The sequence below is a fragment of the Macrosteles quadrilineatus genome, unplaced genomic scaffold (genome assembly GCF_028750875.1).
Source record: "Macrosteles quadrilineatus isolate MER2022 unplaced genomic scaffold, UCM_ALF_1.0 Scaffold_1__1_contigs__length_201487025, whole genome shotgun sequence".
Lineage (NCBI taxonomy): Eukaryota > Metazoa > Arthropoda > Insecta > Hemiptera > Cicadellidae > Macrosteles > Macrosteles quadrilineatus.
The window spans coordinates 105,492,006-105,515,085 of NW_026542594.1; the positions used below are offsets into that span (position 1 = coordinate 105,492,006).

A 23,080-nucleotide genomic window follows, 5' to 3' on the forward strand; every position below is an offset into this window, starting at 1 on the left:
AACATGCAAGGCCCTTTGGAAATTAGCCTGTGGGGCAGAGCCCTAAGGGAGTTTGTCCATATCAATACTTTTCGGCAAATCTACACACTCTTAGCTTCATTTTCATATGCCATATGCCTATATTTTTATCTGGTAAATGTCCTAAACCGTTTACATAAAATTTGATTGTATCACTTTAATAATATAAGTAGGTAATAGATTAAAGAATTTAGTCAGCTGTTTCAACTTTACAAGTTGGTTCTATAATATGCAATAGCATTTAAATGTTATAAGGTTCCCCAACAGGGTGCAGCACTATTATTATTTTGTTTTTATTATGGCAACAGCTAATTTGAACGCAGCGACAAAAAGCTGTGATACACAATGAGAACTGTCAAAATAGGATTGTTTACAGTTAGGCCTATGTTTATGTTTTTAATTTAATGAATAATTCGTGATATTGTGCTAATGTTCGGTCATTTATTTTTCTCTAATGTCTAGGTGCAGGGGTAGAAATTTCTATTTTAACTTACTATAAGTAAACTTTAATTTCTTGGGGGGGGAACACTGAGTAGAGTTAAAGTTTAGCAAAATAAACAAAGTTACTGGTACCTAACTTAAGATAAGATTGACACCTGATGAGGTATGGGCTATCTAGCCCTGAGACCGAAACAGATGATATCGTTATGCGTATAATCGCACCTTTTACGTTGCAAGAGTGATTCCGCCACTAGGGCGTCTTTTCGCACGTATAACCCCAAGAACGAGTTTCGTGACCAATACATCTAACCTGCAAAATTAATTTAGAATTTTAGAAGGTTGCGAAGCCAAACACTTGCACCTAATGTTACAAGTCACTCAAAATTATTAATTGGTTAAAGTGATTGTGACAGGTGATGTAGTTGCAAATCCAGCGGAGCTGGTCAGTCTTCTCAATCAGACTGCAATTTTAGAATCACTGATATCATCAAACAGTAGCACGTTTAGGCTCGTGGACACAATTCGTGTATGGCGGCATCTGCCTGACCGGCGATCGTGAGGGTTCCCACAGCGTTAAGCTTTATGTGGTTGATAGCTGCAATTAAGATCAGCGTTGCCCTACGTCTCTTAACCCGGATACGCGTGATATTGTTCCCGTTCTGACTAGCGCTCAATTACAGGTTATCATTTTAGAAGGTAAATGGGGACGAACCCCTTGCCAATTTAAGAATTACATTCACTCAGAATGTATCTTTTAAATCTCAATACCAAATCCCGACCTCTCCGAGCATCGGAATCGTCACACATACCGTCTCGGGTGTGACCGATCCATGTGTAGTGTGTGGTTTGAGGATTCAAAATTTGATTGAGCCTGCGCTAAGTCAAATACGACTATCCGCCTTTAAGGATAGAAGTGTGCTCTGTTGTTTCGACTTTGTTTAGTCTCTTCAGTGGTAGATAGGTCCGAAGACCACTACCAGACAACAGTAATTGTGATTTGCGTGGAACGTGTTCATTACGAGATTCCAGCATTCACTGGGCAGTACGAGCGTTCGACTCGCTTTTACAAACTCTGTGTGACAGTGGAAGAATTTAGCAATCCACAATGTCAAGAGTGCCCTACTTTTCAAGATTTCACAGAGACTATGTATATTATTAATTATACCTCAATTAAGTTTAAAATGACTTTGATTAGTCATATCGAAATTCAGAAATGTCTACTAGAGACAGCTGAAATTGGGTTCCAGATTCCAGGAACCAATCAGCATGCGATGACAGATTTCAGTCATCCAAAGGCACTGGACGTGAAAACAAATAAACATCAAAATTGATGAGTCCGTCCACAATAATTTAAGAACAATGAGTAAATACTCAGGTGTGCCTGGTCAACTCTAAGTTGACAATTTCATCTTTTCAAAATTTAGAAACATCAAAATTCAAAATTTCAGTTGGACGATGAAAAATTTAATCTGTCCTTAACACATTATAATTCAATCTGTCGTGCACTAAAGTGTGCACCTGATGAGGTATGGGCTATCTAGCCCTGAGACCGAAACAGATGATATCGTTATGCGTATAATCGCACCTTTTACGTTGCAAGAGTGATTCCGCCACTAGGGCGTCTTTTCGCACGTATAACCCCAAGAACGAGTTTCGTGACCAATACATCTAACCTGCAAAATTAATTTAGAATTTTAGAAGGTTGCGAAGCCAAACACTTGCACCTAATGTTACAAGTCACTCAAAATTATTAATTGGTTAAAGTGATTGTGACAGGTGATGTAGTTGCAAATCCAGCGGAGCTGGTCAGTCTTCTCAATCAGACTGCAATTTTAGAATCACTGATATCATCAAACAGTAGCACGTTTAGGCTCGTGGACACAATTCGTGTATGGCGGCATCTGCCTGACCGGCGATCGTGAGGGTTCCCACAGCGTTAAGCTTTATGTGGTTGATAGCTGCAATTAAGATCAGCGTTGCCCTACGTCTCTTAACCCGGATACGCGTGATATTGTTCCCGTTCTGACTAGCGCTCAATTACAGGTTATCATTTTAGAAGGTAAATGGGGACGAACCCCTTGCCAATTTAAGAATTACATTCACTCAGAATGTATCTTTTAAATCTCAATACCAAATCCCGACCTCTCCGAGCATCGGAATCGTCACACATACCGTCTCGGGTGTGACCGATCCATGTGTAGTGTGTGGTTTGAGGATTCAAAATTTGATTGAGCCTGCGCTAAGTCAAATACGACTATCCGCCTTTAAGGATAGAAGTGTGCTCTGTTGTTTCGACTTTGTTTAGTCTCTTCAGTGGTAGATAGGTCCGAAGACCACTACCAGACAACAGTAATTGTGATTTGCGTGGAACGTGTTCATTACGAGATTCCAGCATTCACTGGGCAGTACGAGCGTTCGACTCGCTTTTACAAACTCTGTGTGACAGTGGAAGAATTTAGCAATCCACAATGTCAAGAGTGCCCTACTTTTCAAGATTTCACAGAGACTATGTATATTATTAATTATACCTCAATTAAGTTTAAAATGACTTTGATTAGTCATATCGAAATTCAGAAATGTCTACTAGAGACAGCTGAAATTGGGTTCCAGATTCCAGGAACCAATCAGCATGCGATGACAGATTTCAGTCATCCAAAGGCACTGGACGTGAAAACAAATAAACATCAAAATTGATGAGTCCGTCCACAATAATTTAAGAACAATGAGTAAATACTCAGGTGTGCCTGGTCAACTCTAAGTTGACAATTTCATCTTTTCAAAATTTAGAAACATCAAAATTCAAAATTTCAGTTGGACGATGAAAAATTTAATCTGTCCTTAACACATTATAATTCAATCTGTCGTGCACTAAAGTGTGCACCTGATGAGGTATGGGCTATCTAGCCCTGAGACCGAAACAGATGATATCGTTATGCGTATAATCGCACCTTTTACGTTGCAAGAGTGATTCCGCCACTAGGGCGTCTTTTCGCACGTATAACCCCAAGAACGAGTTTCGTGACCAATACATCTAACCTGCAAAATTAATTTAGAATTTTAGAAGGTTGCGAAGCCAAACACTTGCACCTAATGTTACAAGTCACTCAAAATTATTAATTGGTTAAAGTGATTGTGACAGGTGATGTAGTTGCAAATCCAGCGGAGCTGGTCAGTCTTCTCAATCAGACTGCAATTTTAGAATCACTGATATCATCAAACAGTAGCACGTTTAGGCTCGTGGACACAATTCGTGTATGGCGGCATCTGCCTGACCGGCGATCGTGAGGGTTCCCACAGCGTTAAGCTTTATGTGGTTGATAGCTGCAATTAAGATCAGCGTTGCCCTACGTCTCTTAACCCGGATACGCGTGATATTGTTCCCGTTCTGACTAGCGCTCAATTACAGGTTATCATTTTAGAAGGTAAATGGGGACGAACCCCTTGCCAATTTAAGAATTACATTCACTCAGAATGTATCTTTTAAATCTCAATACCAAATCCCGACCTCTCCGAGCATCGGAATCGTCACACATACCGTCTCGGGTGTGACCGATCCATGTGTAGTGTGTGGTTTGAGGATTCAAAATTTGATTGAGCCTGCGCTAAGTCAAATACGACTATCCGCCTTTAAGGATAGAAGTGTGCTCTGTTGTTTCGACTTTGTTTAGTCTCTTCAGTGGTAGATAGGTCCGAAGACCACTACCAGACAACAGTAATTGTGATTTGCGTGGAACGTGTTCATTACGAGATTCCAGCATTCACTGGGCAGTACGAGCGTTCGACTCGCTTTTACAAACTCTGTGTGACAGTGGAAGAATTTAGCAATCCACAATGTCAAGAGTGCCCTACTTTTCAAGATTTCACAGAGACTATGTATATTATTAATTATACCTCAATTAAGTTTAAAATGACTTTGATTAGTCATATCGAAATTCAGAAATGTCTACTAGAGACAGCTGAAATTGGGTTCCAGATTCCAGGAACCAATCAGCATGCGATGACAGATTTCAGTCATCCAAAGGCACTGGACGTGAAAACAAATAAACATCAAAATTGATGAGTCCGTCCACAATAATTTAAGAACAATAAGTTAATGAACGTTCCCTTTAACAGGAAAGTACCTTAAGTTAAGTCCTGTACCTAAATCTTAAAACAGCGACTTAGGATATGCTAGAATAAGGGAGGCAGGTACAGTTTCTTAACTCAGGGGCTAAACTTACGCTGCTAATATTGATTGAAACTATCGACTTCATGCGATTTTTTCACCATCAGCAAGTTTGGTTGGTTAGGTTAGGTTATGATAGTTTAATTTTATAACAGACTAGCTGTACCCGCGGGCTTTGCCCCGTTTAACTTCATATTGGTGTGAACCTGGCAATAACTCCAGCCATAAGTAGTGCACACGCCCGAAAAAATCTATTGCTGGCCGATTTGCAGCAAAATACAGCCGTGTAACATATTACCGATGATATCACCAGATAGAGGACACTTTAACGGACACGACAGTATCAATATCATGTACCTGGGGGATAAGAAAGGGGGGGTAAAGTAAGCCATAAGTAGTGTGCGCGACACCTTACGACTAGACTGGTTGACGATCCTTTTGTATCACCAACTTTTACTATATTCAAATTCAAATAATCTTTATTTGTTAGTAGTTTACAATACATACATAAATAGTGTCAAATATACAGGTATTGAAAAATGAAAAACAAAGGTTTCTTAGAATTAACAATCTATGCAAAAATTGACATTACCTCCTACAACTCATCGAAAGAATATATAGCTTTGTTGATGAGGTACTGCTTCAATTTAATTTTGAATTTTTTGGTTGACACCTCATCTGTTATGCTTTTTGGAATTTTGTTATAAAATTTTGAACCAGCATATTTAGGTTTCTTTTTGAAAAGTTCCAGAGTGTGATAGCTCATTGCGATACAGCCCCGATTTCTGGTGTTATATTCATGATTGTTACCGATTAGCTCCAATTCCTGAAATCTATTTTTTATGGATAAAACTGTTTCAAAAACATACATTCCATAAACAGTCATTATGTTTTCTAATTTAAAATAATCTTTAACTGAAGTTCTGGGTTGTAAATTATGAATAATTCTAATGGCTTTTTTTTGCATTATCAAGATAGAGTTTAAGTTTTCTTTAGTAGTTGCACCATAAAGAGATAGCCCAAATGATATCACTGAATGGATGTAAGAGAAATAAACAACTTTTAGAGATTCTTTTTCACAAAAATTTTTCAGCCTATCCAATGCATAAAGGCCAGAAGAAATTTTAGTGAGTAATTGTTCAACATGACGGTTCCATTTAAGTGTACTTTCTATTTCTAATCCTAAAAATTTTATGCTGTCTTTAACCTCAATTTTTTTATCAAATATGGTAACATTAGGTTGAGTTATATTTTGAGCTGATCGAGTTTTAAAACAAATAATATTAGTTTTTTCAGGATTTAAAAGCAAATTGTTGGCATTAAAAATTTTTTTTAAGAGAGTTAGGCCGGAATTAATTTTAATTTCTAATTCAGCAACGGTTGATGCAGTGATTTTCAAATTGGTGTCATCAGCATAAAGACAAAGTTTACTGAAATCAGAAAGCTGAGGGAATTCTCTTAAATAGCAAATAAATAAAAGTGGACCTAAAATGGATCCCTGTGGCACCCCATATTTAACTGCTGTAATATCGGAACGATAAAGGATTTTATAATTTTTGTTGTTATGGTAAATAATTTTGACAAACTGTTTTCTATCATGAAGGTAAGATGATTTAGCCAGTTTAAAGTATTGTTTTTAATTCCTAATTTACTCAATTTCAAAATTAATAAATCATGTGATATTGAATCAAAGGCTTTGCTAATGTCCATGAATAGACCCGCAACTTTACCTTTATTGTCTAGACTATCTATAACAGATTCAATGAAGTCTGTGGCAGCTGTAATAACAGATCGACCATAGCGGAAGCCATGTTGACAGTCCTCAAATAGATGATTTTTTTCCAAAAAATTTACCAGTTGATTATAAACTACTTTTTCATAAATTTTTGAGATAGCTGGTAACAATGCTATAGGGCGATAGTTTGATACAATTTTCTTGTCTCCTTTTTTGAAGAGTGGTTTTAATTTTGTAATCTTAAGTTTGTTGGGGAAAATACCTGAAATTAAGGAAGAATTTATAAGATGAGTAATAGGTTTTAGTAAGACTGATTTAGCTGTTTTTAGAAGTACCACAGGGACATCATCATACCCCATACTGAAAGAATTTTTTAGGCTGCAGATAATAGCATCTATGTCCTTCTCATCAACAAAGCTAAAACCAAATTTCCTGTCACATGGAAGTATCTCACTCCCAGTATTACTACTGCAATTATCATCTCTGGCTTGCTCTAGATTCGACATGACACTGTCATCCACAATATTTGCAAAATAATCAATGAACTGTTTACAAATCAATAAAGGATCAGAACAAACATCATCATTTATTTTTAAATTTATATTTTCAGTTTTTAAAGAGCCAGTTCCTACTTCAGAATTAATTATCATCCAAGATGTTTTATTAACATTACTAGAATTACTAATTTTCTTTTTGTAATATTCTTTTTTTGAAGATTTTAATTTTTCTTTATAATGTTTTTTCATTTTTTTAACTTTATCCAACAAAACTTTGGATTTAATATCTCTTGCTGTTTTACTTAAATCAATAATTTCCTGTCTTTCTGTCTTAAGTTCCTTTGAAATCCATTTCTTTTTAGTGTGCTGTCTTGAAAGAGTTTTAGGGAAGCATTCATTAAAATGACCAATTTGAATGTTTTATAAAATGTGTCATACTTATTTTCAACCGGTGATAAGAAAAGATCTAACCAAGTTTCATTTTGTAAAATATTAATAAATTGTTCAATATTAGAGTCGCTGAATTTTCTTTTGTATTCATAATAAAATTGAGAAGAATTATTTAACATTTGATTTTTATGTTTGTTTATAATTTCTAGAATTTGTCCATCGTGGTCTGAAAGTTGTGTGTTAATTCCGACTAATTTATAAAATTGGCTGTCTAAATTTGTAAAAACATGATCTATTGCTGTTTCAGTTGATTCAGTAATCCTGGTTGGAAAATCAACCAGAGACTTAAATGCTACAATAAATGCTCAATAAATGCTTAAATGCTTATTTGCTACTACAATGTTTAATAACATTTTACTATTACTACTAGCTGTGTGCCCGTTCTACGCACGGGGATCTTATCATAGTCAGTTAAAACCTTCTTATATAAAGCACAGCAGTTGGTTTGCATACTTTCAGATATGCTGACAAAACTATTCCTTCGCAAATACAGTATCTGACAGTTTCAAGCCAAAACTAATGCTTCGCAATTAAATGTCACCCGGATCTTGTTGGTCCATATGTTATATCCAATGATTAAACTAAATAAATGGTATCAGCATTCTGACACATACTTTCTCCCATAAGTTCGTCAACAACCTTTATCATGTGTAAGCAGTGAGAGTAAATATACGGAAAAGGGATTTGTACAATTTTGTTCAGAATTTAAAGAACTATAACATAATGGTTAAAAGTATTTAAGGTACTACAGGGTGTCCACAAAAAATTTGTCATTAATTTCCATGACTTTCCATGACTATCCATGAGCATTTACCATTGATTTCCATGACTCACAAACTTTACACGCAAATTATAATATAATATACATACACAAATAATACTGCCTGGACATGTTATTTTGCAGAAAATACTGAAATATGTAATAACAGATAACAATGGAGTACAATAGGTACAACAATAAACTAAAACAAACCGAAAACTCATAAAATAATACAACTGTAATAAATTGAATTGTCGAACATCTTTGAAAAATCCTGAAAAATGATACAACAGTCCGGGTTACAGCTGACTAGAGCATTGAATGGTCCCCTCAAATCCATCCATAATTGGAAATTTCCATGACTTTCCATGACTTCTTGCCTATTTCCCTGACTTTCCATGACCAAAATTTTTTTCCATGACTTTCCATGACTATCCCTGACTTTCCAGAATGTGGACACCCTGGTACTACCTCAACCTCTTAATTTAACACTTTATTCGGGTTGACATTTTCATTATCGAGGCGCTCTTGTCCTTTCCGTGAAACATTGAGGAACAAGGACATTAATGCGTTACCATCATACATACACACAAAAATACCGAACTTAATTATGGAATCTGCTACGCTTTAAGCATAAAAAGGTACATATAAAATTAGTACTTGAAATCTTTGTTAATGCCATAAAATTTGATCATAACAATTTATATTTGCTTGAACCGGAGATGACTCGAAATTCTGTCGAAATGCTAACTGAATCGGTTTGCTATATGAAATGAAGTACAGTAGGCCTACTATAGACGATTTAGATTGGTAATTTGTAATAAAAATTACCAAAATAGGCCACGAACTATTGATACATAACCAACGTTCAAAGTGTTTGAACAATTCATGATGGTTTGCTGAATAAATGTTTTACTAAAATGCGTTATAGTTTTCTTAGCATAACATTTTGGAATCCAGACAGAAAAAGCAAAAATTATACAGTTAAGACATCAATTAAATTGAATAGGCCTACGCCTGTAATAAATAAGGTGCAACACCAACGATAACTAATTTGTAAATTACTTTGATTTGTTGATACGTAAAAATGATTCTTGCTGCTACTAAAGGTTAAAAGGAAAAGAACCAGTACCGTACCAAAAACCAACGTTTACAGTTAAGAACTGTAGTACAGCCGACCAATTATATGCGTTAATCAAGGTTATTGATCTCTTGGTTTTGGAATTTCTCGTAAAAAGTTATCGGCAATCAAAGTTATTTCCCATTAATTTCTTTATTTGTACACAACTCTTAATGTAAACTTATCGGTGTCAGTTTGAAAAAAAACCTTATACAACATAACTTTCTGTTATTTAATAGATTACATATTCTCTAAACAATGGTTGCTGGTATATATATTAACATTATAAGGAAATGTGACAAAAATCACACAACGTTGGGTTTTTGGACGTTTATAATTTTATTTCTTAAGTACCTAGGTAGGCCGTGTATTCTATGGAAAAGTACCGGTATCAAGGATCGTTGTCGAAAGGGTTGTTATAAATAATTGGGTAAGCATACGTACCACACGTACCCAAGAGAAGGGCTATGGGCCTATTGGCTGTATGGTCCAGCGATTGCATCACATGGTGAGTAGGAACTATTGACTTTATATAGTCAATGGTAGGAACAGAAAGTGACACATTGGAAAATCGAGTTCAGCATCATCCGTAAACCTCTGTTACAATCACCCACTGCAGTTGTAATTTTTTGCTTTACACTTTACACAACCGCCATTGAAGAGCCGTCAATGAGTGGAACATTGTTTCTAAGCTATTGGCGACGGTCATTAGTAAATTTAAGTTTCCCAGCCGTATACAACACTGATTCAATCTTGATTCAATGTCTTCTTTCTGGTTATCAAAACTCCCAAAACAATTTTATACACATATTTCTGGTTCCTGACCTGGATGATCCCTAGTTATTTAATTTACGGTTACACTATATTATTCCACTTGCGATTAATTAAATCCTTTATGTAATAAAAACGTTTTTAATCTCACTTGGATGGGATTTGCCTTCAAAACGTGATCGGAAATGGTTGTGGTGTTTGTAAACAACATTTGTAAACATTTCAGTGACAGCTAGAAAAAATAATCTTGATCAGAACAGCTGTTCGTTGTTTCATAGATGATTATGTGTTACAAATTGGAAGAAAACTTGACAAAAATCGCACAAAACTGCATTTTTGAACGGCCTAAATTTTAATTACAAAGTAGTGAGACCATATTTTAATGGCTAAAGACACTCTCGCCAATCCAGTGAATACATTAAAATGACTTGGGTCTAGATAGGTACTCTTGTTTTCCTGGAGAAGATTGCGTAAAATGCCATCTTGAGTGTGTCAGACAGACAGACAGACAGGCAGAAATTTAGATGAGACTTGTTTCGGCTTCTTTAATGTATAAAACGTAAAAATAACCTAAAAATGTATGATTCTGAGCAATGTACAGACAAAACTCTAATTTTATTTATATAGATTATTAAATTGTAATAAGTCAATATTTATATCCCCCATGAAAACCACGTTTTTATATTTAAAATTCAAAACTTCAAGCATTATATTTAGTCTGCGAATAAATTCTGCTTCGTTATGTTTAATAGGATTCCTGTAACAACCAATAATGAGTAATTTACTGCCTTTAATTACCTTATCTACCTCTATCATACAACATTCAAAAATATTTTCAGATATAAGGTCTTGGATTTCAGACAAAACAATTTCTTTGCAATGAATATATGGTTTTGATAAAATTACAACCCCGCCACTTCTAGACTTTTTGCGACTAAAACTGGCAAAAAGGTTATAGCCATTAATATTTAGTCTCGGGAATGTTGAAGTTAACATTTTGTGCTCAGTCAAGACAACTATACTAGGATCAAGTTCGGTTAAAGTTACATCTAACGGTTCTAATGATGACACTATAGGTACCTCTAATATTTTGGTGGTAAATACTTAAAGCTAATTTGTTTGCATTACATTTTGGTTGGGTTGAACTAAAGCTAAAAAAGACTCCTTTTGTTCTGAGGTTGGTCTGGATGTATCTGCTTCCATCACATCACTAACCACTGCACTCCCCAGATTGGCTTTATCCCCCCCCCCCACATCACTCACTGCTAGAGGCTTCAGAGGTGTAGAGATTTGTGTAGATTCATTACTGATGCCATGAGTCCCGGGGCTGCTGCAGATGTAATCAGTTAGTGGGGAAGCAAGATGACTGGATTGTTGACTCTCACAATACTGTAAACGGGAGTAGACTGTAGAATTATCTTGCTGCTGTGGAACTTGCAGTTTTGAGGGATCAGATGGAAGACCATTACTTTGCTCGGCAGCTGGTAAGCTAGTGGGTTTTGTCAGTCGAATTAATTGTTCGAGTCGATGCTGAAATTCTTCATGTGACAAACCGTTTCTTAGTTGTCGGAGTGATTTTTGATAGTATGACACAATAGTAACAGTTGCATTAGTTTCCTGCTGAAAGTTTTTTAGGTTGGTAATAAAGTGATAGAGTTCAATCATGTCTCGCACACATCCAATGGGTGAACAAATTAAGTGATTTAGACCTTTTCTTTTAAAATCCAGGGTCAAATTTTTAAAAGCCGTATCGTAATCAAAAATGTTGGGTTTACCGTAGTATTTGCCTTTAGTGATGAGGCTGTATATGAAAGCACCTTGATTTTCTTGTAAAGCTAGGTGTTCAGTTAGACGTTGGTCAGGACTAGGTTTACCAAAATGTTTTTTGAAAACTACAGCCACTCCAGCAGACATATGGCGAGGATCGCTAAAGTCAGCTTTACCCCCCCTAACTTACCCCCCCAGGTACATTATATTGATACTGTCGTGTCCGTTAATGTGTCCTCTAACTGGTGACACTCTCGGTAATAACCTACGTGGCCGTATTTTTCCGCAAAACGGCCAGCAATAGATTTTATAAGGCGCGCGCACTACTTATTGCCAAGTTATTGCCAGGTTCACACAAGTTAACTTCATAAGTATTCGCATGGCTCAATCACGTCCTGGTCGAAGTTCGTTCGCTACGCTCACTCACCTTTGGGTTGGAGCTTGTTCGCTGCGCTCACTTGCCTTCAGATTACTCTAGGTTGAACTAGACTAACTTAGGTTGAGAATGCTAGACTATTTTATAATAGATAACTTATCATTTTAAAATATCGATTATTGATCAATATTTTAAATTTGATCAATAGGACCTATTAGCGTAGCCCAGTTACAAATGCTGTACCAAAGGAGACTAAGGATGGTACCTACCACAACTCAGCAAGAACCAAGACAAATCTTCCCACAATTTGAGAGATTCAGATTAGTGGATGATCTAGAATAGTAGGGTTAAACTTAAAACCTAAGTTAGGCCCACTATGTTAAGACCCTAAGGTCTGGTTAAGACAGAACATATAGGCTAAACTAACTAGGACTATGTTAAACTAACTGCCGTAAATTTGGTTTAACCAAGCTGGGGCCACTTTTATTTCTAGCAAGTTAGGTCTAGACCTAATCTATCTAACATAGATCTAATCTATCTGGAAATAATGTTGTTCATGTAAAAAAATGAGCAAGTTAGGTAAAATAGGCTATATAAAACAATTTTGAAATTAACCTACCCCTATTCGTGTTATACTTACACTTGTCGAGAATATTATCAAGAACTTCAAACCCCAGTGCACTAAATTGTGATTTCAAGCCTTCCCTTAAAGCCATGTTAGAACTCCTCAAGTAACTTATATACCTAGGCCTACTTGTCCTTTTAACATAAGAAAAGAAGACTCGAATACTATTTGCCAATCACGATAAGATTTTTTTCACAGTAGTTAAACACACTTTGGAAACCTTTTAAAATCCATATCTGTCACACAAAGCACAAAGCACAATTACAACTTTTTTATCCACAACTTTTTATGACTGCCAATAAGAAGTAGGCCCTAACTACCTTACCTCCTAACCTAGTAAAGTAAGTGCCAAATAACGCATGAAGGGGTTGATGGCGTTGACGCTGATTCGATTTCCCGCCAATTTAAACAAAAGAAAATAACAAACTTTTTTTGAAAAAAAAATCTGAGACAAGAGGTAGTAGAGCACGAATATACGACGGCCCTGAAGGGACATTCCAGTTTCTTTTTGTCGGTATTTACTCAGGGGAGGTACGGAAGAGGCTACGATGACAGCTGTGGGCTTCTTATTAGCTGAGGGAACGCTATTACCGTAACAATACGGTATGTGGACAACGGCTTCGGTGGTCTAGTGGTTAGCGTGCCGGGCTGGCGTGCCAAAGATCCCGGGTTCGAATCTCGCTGGTTGCATTAACTTTTTGTCTCAGATTTTTTCATTATCAGCAAGTTTGGTTGGTTTGGTTCGGTTATGACAGTTTAATTTTATTATTAAGTCATTATAACATTTTAATTGAGCAATTTCTAGTTTTATTTAATAAACATAATTATTTTTTTCTATTACTAATCTTTTTTATATGATTTAATTATCAGCAAGTTTGGTTAGTTCGGTTAGGTTATGATAGTTTAATTTTATAATTAAAAAATTATAAAATTGAATTTGAGGCATTTATAATTTTATTTTATGAACAGAACTATTTTTGCGAATAGTAAACCTTCATTGACAAAGTGCTCTCTACTACAGCGCTGTTCGCGGAGGAATTTTGAACTAAATGCCTCATTCGTACCTCCCCTAAGTCAGACCCCTTTTTGTCTTTCATTCACTTCGACTTTTATCTCGAAGTACTTCGACTTTATTCTCGAAGTACTTCGACATTATTCTCGCTCGAAGTACTTCGACTTTATTCTCGAAGTACTTCGACTTTAATCTCGAAGTACTTCGACTTTATTCTCGAATGTGCTTATTATAGTTTGTTATAATTTTACGGCAACCACAACCCAACTAACTGTTGATGTAGGGGTGTTTCTGCTGTAGACATATTTTTGATAAGAATTGGCAGATAGAAAGAGGGGTTTGAGCTTTAGGCTTTAGGACACATAATGGAATATGACATTAATGAACTGATTGAACAATATTTTAGTTTAGGCCTTCAACAGCATGAAATGCTTGCAATTTTTTATTGAAGCATAACATTTGCATAAGTGAGCGGACACTTAAAAGGTATACCAAGAAGCTCGGACTTCATAGAAGGAAACACTTTTCTGATATTGACTCTGTCAAGGATTTTATTAGGTCTGAGTGCGACAGAGACGAGAGACAGTGGAGACAGCAGACAGATAAAGAATCAGAAACGGAAACAGAATAGGGAATGACCGTATTCGTATTGAAGTTGAGTTGAAGTAAAACTAGAACTAGACTAGATAGAAATGTCGAAGTACTTCGAGAAAAAAGTCGAACTACTTCGAGAAAAAAGTCGAAGTAAAATGAAAGACAAAAAGAAACTGAGTGTCCCTTCAGGGCCGTCGTACCGAATACTTGAACAGAAACAGTTTTTTTTATTTTAGGGAGAGGATGGAATAGTATAATATTACGTTACTAGTCCTGAAAATAAGTGTTTACCTGACGAGTGTGAGTGTGGTCGTTCCCGTGTGAGAAGAAGTCGAGTACGGGATTACCATACGAGTCCGGTACACACATTTTGGACTAGTTACGTACGATAGTTTACGCCATACTACTTAATCCGTACAAATCCTTATATTTCCACCAACTAAAGGACTAATAATCACTAGTCATAACCTATGTTTTTGTTTATAACCTTTAATTGCCACGAAAATACAGTATAATCAGCTCATTGGTGTCTGGTAATAGTATATTACGTTACTAGTCCTGAAAATAAGTGTTTACCGGACGAGTGTGGTCGTTCCCGTGCGAGACGAAGTCGAGTACGGGATTACCATACGAGTCCGGTACACACATTTTGGACGAGTTACGTACGATAGTTTACGCCATACTACTTAATCCGTACAAATCCAAATCCTTATATATTTCCACCAACTAAAGGACTAATAAACACTAGTCATAACCTCTGAGAGAGGTTATGTTTTTGTTTATAACCACTAATTGCCACGAAAATACAGTATAATCAGCTGATTGGTGTCCGGTAAAACTCATTGCAGAACAGTATTACGCAATGAAACCCCATTTGAATAAGCTGGCGGCAAACAGCTGTTTTCTGGACTAAATCCTTGCGTGGAAAGTTCATCAAAATAATGTAGTGTGGCGTAAAAATCATTGCAGAACAGTATTACGCAAAAAAAACCCATTTGAATAAGCTGGTGGCAAACAGCTGTTTTCTGGACTAAATCCTTGCGTGGAAAGTTCATCAAAATAATGTAGTGTGGCGTAATAGTATATTTCGTACCTAGACTAGAGCCGAAAATGAGGTTTTGCCGGCTCGAGATAGTTTTAAGTTCGAGACGAAGTCGAGAACTTAAATCGATCGAGAGCTGCAAAACCATTTCGGTCCGTGGTACGAACGCTATTCTTCACCACACTTAAGGTCGATTCACACACATCAGTTCAGTCACAGTTCCGATACAGTCCAGTTACAGTTCAGTCTCAGTTGCATCCGCTCCGCATTTTCCCAGTCAATTGTCCGTCAGTTGGTTTCAGTCAGTCTTCCGTCTCTAATATTTACAGTAATTTACAATATTTTTTTTCCTGTTAAACCTTCATTTGATTTTTCATTATTAGCAAGTCTGGTTAGTTTGGTTAGGTTATGATAGTTTAATTTTATAATAAAAAAATTTTAAAATAGGATTTGAGGCATTTATAATTTTATTTTTATGAACAGAACTATTTTTTCGATTAATAAGTAAACCTTCATTCGATTTTTTCATTGTCAGCACGTTTGGTTGGTTTGGTTAGGTTATGACGGTTTAATTTCATAATAAAAAAATATAAAATTGAATTTGAGGCACTTATAATTTTATTCTATGAACAAAAATAATTTTTAATTACTAAACCTTCGTTTTAGTCAATCAGAAGCCTCTAAATGACACTGTTGGCAAAATTAATCCTGAAAAACAAATTGTGCGTTACAAACAGTACTCAAAATATAAACACAACCATTTAAATAACAATAACACTATTTTCTAACCTCAAACAGTTCCGTCAGGCGTCAATGAGAATGAGAGAATGAATGAGAATGAGAATGATTTATTTCCTGAAAGCATAATATGTACAAGGAAACGTCAATACATCAAAATCTTAGCCTAAGCCTGCAACATATCATGCAGAAAATTGAAAAACAAAAACAAAACTTATTTATCATCACACATTTTGGCACTCATTAGCTAAAAAAACTTGATTGGCCAGGTGAAATTTCCAAATACTCTTTGAATGAGTAAATCGGATTTGCCAACAGAAGAGATTCTATCCCCATTTTGAATTTTGCTTCCAGCAGGTTCCGAGCTGTACAAGGGAGTTTGTTAAAAAACTTATACCTCTGTATACAATAGCTAGATTGGACCTTTCTTAATCTAACATAGGGTACATTCAAGTCGTCCTTCCTCCTAGTATTGTGAGGGTGGATATCACTTCGGAGTTCGAGAGAGCCTGACTCCTACACAGAAGAGATTGGTAAATATATAAGCTGTACACTACGGATTCAGAAATAAAAATAGGTTTGCAGTGGTCTAGAAAATCAGCACCTGCCAAGATTCTGACTGCCGCCTCCCGGAGTGCCACCCCAAAGTCTTAAACCATTATGCTCTGAAAAAAGGCAAGGTAGGCAGTTCTTAGCCATTCAGTGGGTACAGAGTTCTTCAAGTTCCTGAGCAAGTGAATCACCCTGGAAAGTCTACTGCATACAAAAGCTATAAAGCACAAGATCTAAATAACCATAGATTAATTATTCATCCAATATATATATATATATATATATATATATATATATATATATAAAATCCAATGTATGTTTGTTTGTATGTATGTTTGTTTGTTTGTCCATTATGGACTCCGAAACCACTCGACAGATTGTAATGAAACTTTCAGGCATTATTAAGCATTATTCAAGGATGGTTTGTGTGAAGTTTGGTGCAGATCCGTCAAAAGGGCTCCGCCCCAGTGGCTCTGGAGTTACCCATGTTAACCTTATGAGTACTCATATTTAAATGGTATTAAAGAATCTTAACAGCTGGTTCACCCAAACAATTTGATTCTGTGATGTTCAACAGAATTAAAAAGTTAATAGGTTTGTTTACCAACAGGGTACAGCAAAATTTTTTTTTTTTATGTATGACAATGGCTAATTTGCAACCAAAAGGTGAGTGAGCGTAGCGAACGAACTTCAACCTGGAGGCGAGTCAGCGTAGCGAACGAGCTAACCTGAAGGCAAGTGAGCGCAGCGAACGAGCTCCAACCTAAAGCACAACCTAAGTGAGCGTAGCGAACGAACTTCAACCAGGACGTGTTTGAGCCATGCGAACGAGCTTATCTTGAAAATAAACGAACATTTGACATAAAACCACATTAGGACAGGACGACACATCTGTCGGAGCAGCTAGTAATATTATATTTCTAACATACCTGGCGCATGGAATCGTGGGCAATCTAGACACTAGACATAGGACAAGGATTTGTATTTATCTATTTTATTTTGCGTTTTCATTTTTCTTGGTTTTGTTGTCAAATGTGGAGATGGTTAAAGGTCTAATTGAGTTCGCAGTTTACGTGCCATTTTTGCATATTTTGTGTGAAAGTAATTATAGTATTCTTTTTTATTAATCGACGAAAACCTAAATGATAAACCAAAGTCCCTCGTTCCCACCGCACCACCCCTGGTTTAGCCTGGGACTGATTTGCCAGGCCAATTCCCCGTGAAAATCTTCTTCCTTCTCAGGCTTCGGCCACTTTCAATCATAGTCTAGACAAATATGTGTCCAAAAGCCTAACAACACGACTCCCTTTATCCTACCCTCATTAGCTATAGGGATCATTGGAATTTTCTGTAACCTTACCTCTCCCCTTCATAGAAAAGTTGTCATTCCTTTTCTTCTTGGTTTTTGTTTGTTTCTTTTTTAAATTTAAAAGCAAGTGTATGTTATTTTCACACCTTTATGGAATATCAAATTATTTTACAGGTGAGAATAGATTTTGCATTTGATGAGAATGATTAAGTAAGTAATCTTTTTTATTTTCTTCCTTTACAGTAGCTAAGTGTATCCCTGTTTCTTACTATTTCCCTAGCTACTGTAAAGGAAGAAAATAAAAAAGATTACTTACTTAATCATTCTCATCAAATGCAAAATCTATTCTCACCTGTAAAATAATTTGATATTCCATAAAGGTGTGAAAATAACAAAAAGTTGCCCCCAGGGCCCTGTTTCATAAAAATACTAGTCTAGTAATTACTAGACTAATGAATTTAATTTACTTTAAATTGAACTAATGAGGACATAATCACATAGCTGCGCAGTGGAATAAAAGATGTTAAGTGTGGGCCCTTGTAAATAAATACCTCAAGAGTCCCTGGGGGATCGGAGAGATCTGGCAGACGTCCTCCTTCACACCTTCCTGAGCTTAATTCTAACACTTTTAATGTCTAATAGATGTGTTTATTTGAACACTCTATGGATGAAATGTTTGCTCTGATGAAAGATTGTGATATGAATTGATTACTCTGTAAAACTGAAGTATTGCAAACTAGCAACAGAGCCCGCTTGTGGTTAAATACAACGGTCTCTAGTAAAATAATGGTTCTGAAATCCATACACCACTTTACTCACTAATAATAATGGTACAGATTAAGCACATAACATTAGAATCACATACTCACTTGAAACACAAATGCAAATTGTTAACAACAACATTTAATCAAAGAAATAGTTACCGTATTTGTGCAACTAGTGAGAAAAGTGAGCAATTGACTCACTCGAGAGAAATCCTTACTCACGAGGAATGGTTTCTCGAGTGAGGCAATTGTACTTTGAACTCGAGTTGCACATTATACTTTTCCTACAGTTACCATAAAACAAATAAATTGGTGAAGAAACATAACCTATTTTTACACAGAAGTGAACTTTTAATATAACACTAGTGTACATGTTGCTCGAAATCGAGCAATTGCAAAGAAGTATAGGAGTTATTTATAAACAAATAACTTGTTTAAAAACTAATAACAGTCATAATTTCTGATGATGACGGGAAAATGTAAGCTTGCAATTTAAGTCAACGTAAAAAGGCTGTCAGCTTTTATAAAGTACCGTACCTAAGCTATTTAGCAAATTTTTAGACAATAAGGATTAGGCTACTTTAAACTCTACAGGACAGAGTTAGGCAAAAACTGGCAGAACTCTGAAATGGTGTTATTTATCATAGGCTTACTCATATGCCAAATCCTTAAAATAAAAATTCTATAATTAATAACTTATATCATTAAACACAAACCAACATCCAAAACTATACACATTTTTAATACAACATAGATAATTTACACATTGACTGTTTACAATTAATACATGTTCTTCTTCTCACTTTTAATTTTTGCTTCGCAAAGGGAAAACATTTGTTTCATAATCATTGAGATAGATTCATAATAAAAAATCAATCATAAAGGTTTAAATAAACCTACCACATAGTTGTTTTATTTTTTTGGATCAGCTGTCTGAAATTGTGAAATAGACATTTGACAGTTCTCGTTGTTTACATTTAAATGTCAAAGCAAATGTAAACATTGTGAATGTTCTCTTGCTTCCATGGATACCAATTATTAATATTTAATTTCTGACAGCTGGAGTTTCAAAACAATGTCTGTTTCCCATGTTAATCTTATGGAGAAATACAAAACTTTAAAGGGCCCCAGGACCTCACTCTCTAACTATTTACCAAAAAAGAAAGTTTCCTGCACAACTTCACGTTACGCTCTTTCCAACGACACCAAAAACATGTCAATCGATTCAGTAGTTTTGGAGGAGTAATTGTCACAAAAATCCTGCTTGCGTATTAAATAAGTAATATAGATTTAATGTGAAGTGACAAATACAACAGTACAACAGCTGACCAGCTGATTTACAGCCGGTGCTGCCAACGTATTTCGCGCGGCGCATACGACGTTGCCTGCATGTTACGCGCTCACTATTTCGTGCCAAATCTGGAGTGAGACAAAGTAATTAAAACTGATAAGCGAATTGGCCACTTTGCTTTCTCAAATCAGTGAGAGAACATGTACATTGTTAGGTAACTGTAGGAAAAATCAATTAAATAACAATATAAAAATAAGCTGTTAAATTATTAACACATGTTTCGTATGTTTAGATTATGCATACTGGTAAACCTATTATTGTAATCTATAAAAATTATTGGTTTTTCTTTTCCAAGTCGGGTTAAAGGTCTTCTACCCGACCGATTTTCATAATTTTGGCCTTAAACTAAAGGTATATACGCACCACAGATATGCCATCAATTAATCATCGGCATTCATTTTGACGAATATTTCGAGTTATGCACAAAGTGCGTCCCTGTACATTTCTTATGGGAGTTAAATTTGGTTATTTCTCGAGTTCGTTTGGCTCTTCTACCAGTCCGATTTTAATAATTTTGGTCTTAAAATGAAGGTATGCAAGCACATATTTGTCATCAAGCATCATTAATTTATCTAATGTATTACTCAACGAAAAATATAAATTTGATTTTTTTATGTTTTACTTCAATTTAAGATGTATTCTAATTAGAACTGCTAGTTACATTACCATATATTTTGGTCTAAAAACTTTTAGTGAAATACCAGCTTTCATTTGAGCTATTGATTATTAAGATTCCGATCTTAATAATCCTACCTAAAGCACACTGCTAAATCACGAATCAACAATAATAATCGTTTTAGAGTGAAAATTTAAAAACGTACGTTTTCAGGAAAAGCACATTGCAAATTTTTTTCCCCTTTTTTCAAAACTTTTATTATTTTTTTTATTTCATTAACATTTTAAGTTTCATAAAATGTCCATGGTAACGCAATATCTTTGATTGTTTTTTTTTTTAAGAGCATCTTTAGTGGAAAAACACAAAATCTTGTCACGACCATAACAGACGTTTAAATGAATATTAAAAATTGTTAATATTATTTTTATAACTATGTTCTGCTATAAACTAATTTACTTTTATGACCATTATACAATAAAAAGGTCACTGAGCTTTTGGTATATTTGGTCTTTCTAGAAAAAAATAAAAAAAACTCAAAAATTGAAAAAAAGCCAATAAAATCTTTTTCAGTTTGTATAACTACGAAAAAACTTACCTGAGACCCAAAAAATCGTTATATTTGTATAGAGGTGTGCTTCTTTTGTGTAAAAAACATTGAAATATGACGATATTTTAATTTTTGAAATTTTTATGATAGAAATCATAAACGTGATGGTCAGGGACAAGCGGTACGGTCGTGAATTTTCTGAAATAATCTAAATCTTTCTAAACAATCTTTCAATTATACTGTTAGTTATAATAAAAATATGTGTTTCAATTGAACTAAACTGTTCAATTTACAATTATATTAAAGTTATTGTCACGACCAAACACACTATAATCCATAAGGCTGGATTGGTCGTGAAAAAACCCGCGATGGTCGTGAAACTTTGGTCGTGAAATTACGTGTTATTTGGCTCTGTTCTGGCGGTGGCCCTGCACCTCATGTTCAAGGATACAAAGTGGACTTCTAGATTAATCTAGCAATTGAAATATCTTATAAACAAAAATTAACACCATGTCTACTTCATCGAATGACTACGTACGGTCATGGACACACCAAAATTACAAAAAACACAATCTTTCCTTTATCAATCTTGTAATTCCTCCTTTCAACTCGAAACGACCGGCACTACAATCCTGACTTACACCCCGAACTAGTCTCTAAAACCAACTGACTCCATCCGACGCCAGGCTTGCCACAGTCATACTCCAAAGTAGAAAATTTTTCCCAAATGGTCGTGACGCCAAATCGAGGGACAGACTTATTTTGTCATGGTAGTCAGTTTGCAATGACAATAAAATTATAATATGCTCCTTTTTTGTAAGTTTAATAACCATTGATGACATAAAAATATGGCTTTATATATTTCGGCATGAATAAAACACATAAGGTAATTAGTCTAAAAACAGCGTGAAAGTTAGAAAATGTACCCTAGGGACACGTCATGGTCGTGAATTTTGAGACTTTAAAAATACGAAAAAAATACCTAGAACCATTGACTATATATACCTACAGTAGGTATATATAGTCAATGCTAGAACCTATTTAAAACCAAATAAATGTGTGTAACATGTTGCCCCCGTCCCAAAAAATATTAAAACACATAATAATTAACTACAAATCCAGTATCTACGAAGTAAAAGGCCAGGGACATGAAAACGTACGTTTTTAAATTTTCACTCTTTAGTACTTCTCTGCAATCAATGATACGTATAACCCAAATTTTATTTAAGTTATTTTACATGTCTTGGTCTTAAAAAACTTCAAAGGCTTTCACTTGAGATATTTATAGTTTTAATCAGTTAAGTTTAAAGACTGAGACACTCGCTCAATCAGAAAACATAAATTTAATTATATCTTGGATATGTAACTTAGTTTAAGATATATTACTCAATTCTAATTACGTTATTCTATTTGTTCTGACCTAAGAACCTTCGGTGAAATACCAGCTTCCATTTGAATTATTGATTATTAAGATCGGACGTACCTAAAGCACACTGCTAAATCACGAACAACCCAAATTAAAAAAAAAAAAAATTGAGTTATTTATCATCGATTTATAGTCAAACGGTCTAGCTTGCAACCTCAACAGCAACTGTCAGACCTTAACGGGTTTCACCTAGTAAATCTTAAAAAAATAAAAATTTCATAATAGTTTGCAAATCTACACGCTTTCCAATGACCTATTAATTAATACAATCGGTTCAGTAGAACTGTAGATTTAATTGTATAAAGTTTAACAACAAAATCTTTAGTTCAGTATTTTCTCACCATTATAAATTTAGAGGTTGCTTAACGTTTTAGCAAATAACTTTGAAATGGTGAGGAAATCGA

The 23,080-nt window shown here is 35.2% G+C and overlaps 1 protein-coding gene across 3 annotated transcripts in view; it reads right to left on the reverse strand.

Moving 5' to 3' along the window:
- Positions 1 to 13,195, reverse strand: part of LOC129004722 (DNA polymerase alpha subunit B) — a 176,690-nt gene extending 163,495 nt beyond the window's left edge. Inside the window, exon 1 of one of the 3 annotated variants that reach the window (XM_054433500.1) lies at positions 13,051 to 13,195. Coding sequence is in view for 2 of the 3 variants with exons in the window: in XM_054433346.1 (XP_054289321.1) it covers positions 12,741 to 12,816 (76 nt within the window). In the remaining variant the exon portion in view is untranslated. Of the gene's footprint in view, positions 1 to 9,630; positions 9,705 to 12,740 lie in introns of those variants that run through there. The other 2 variants (XM_054433346.1, XM_054433427.1) reach the window with 2 other exon arrangements.
- Positions 13,196 to 23,080: the final 9,885 nt, after the last annotated feature.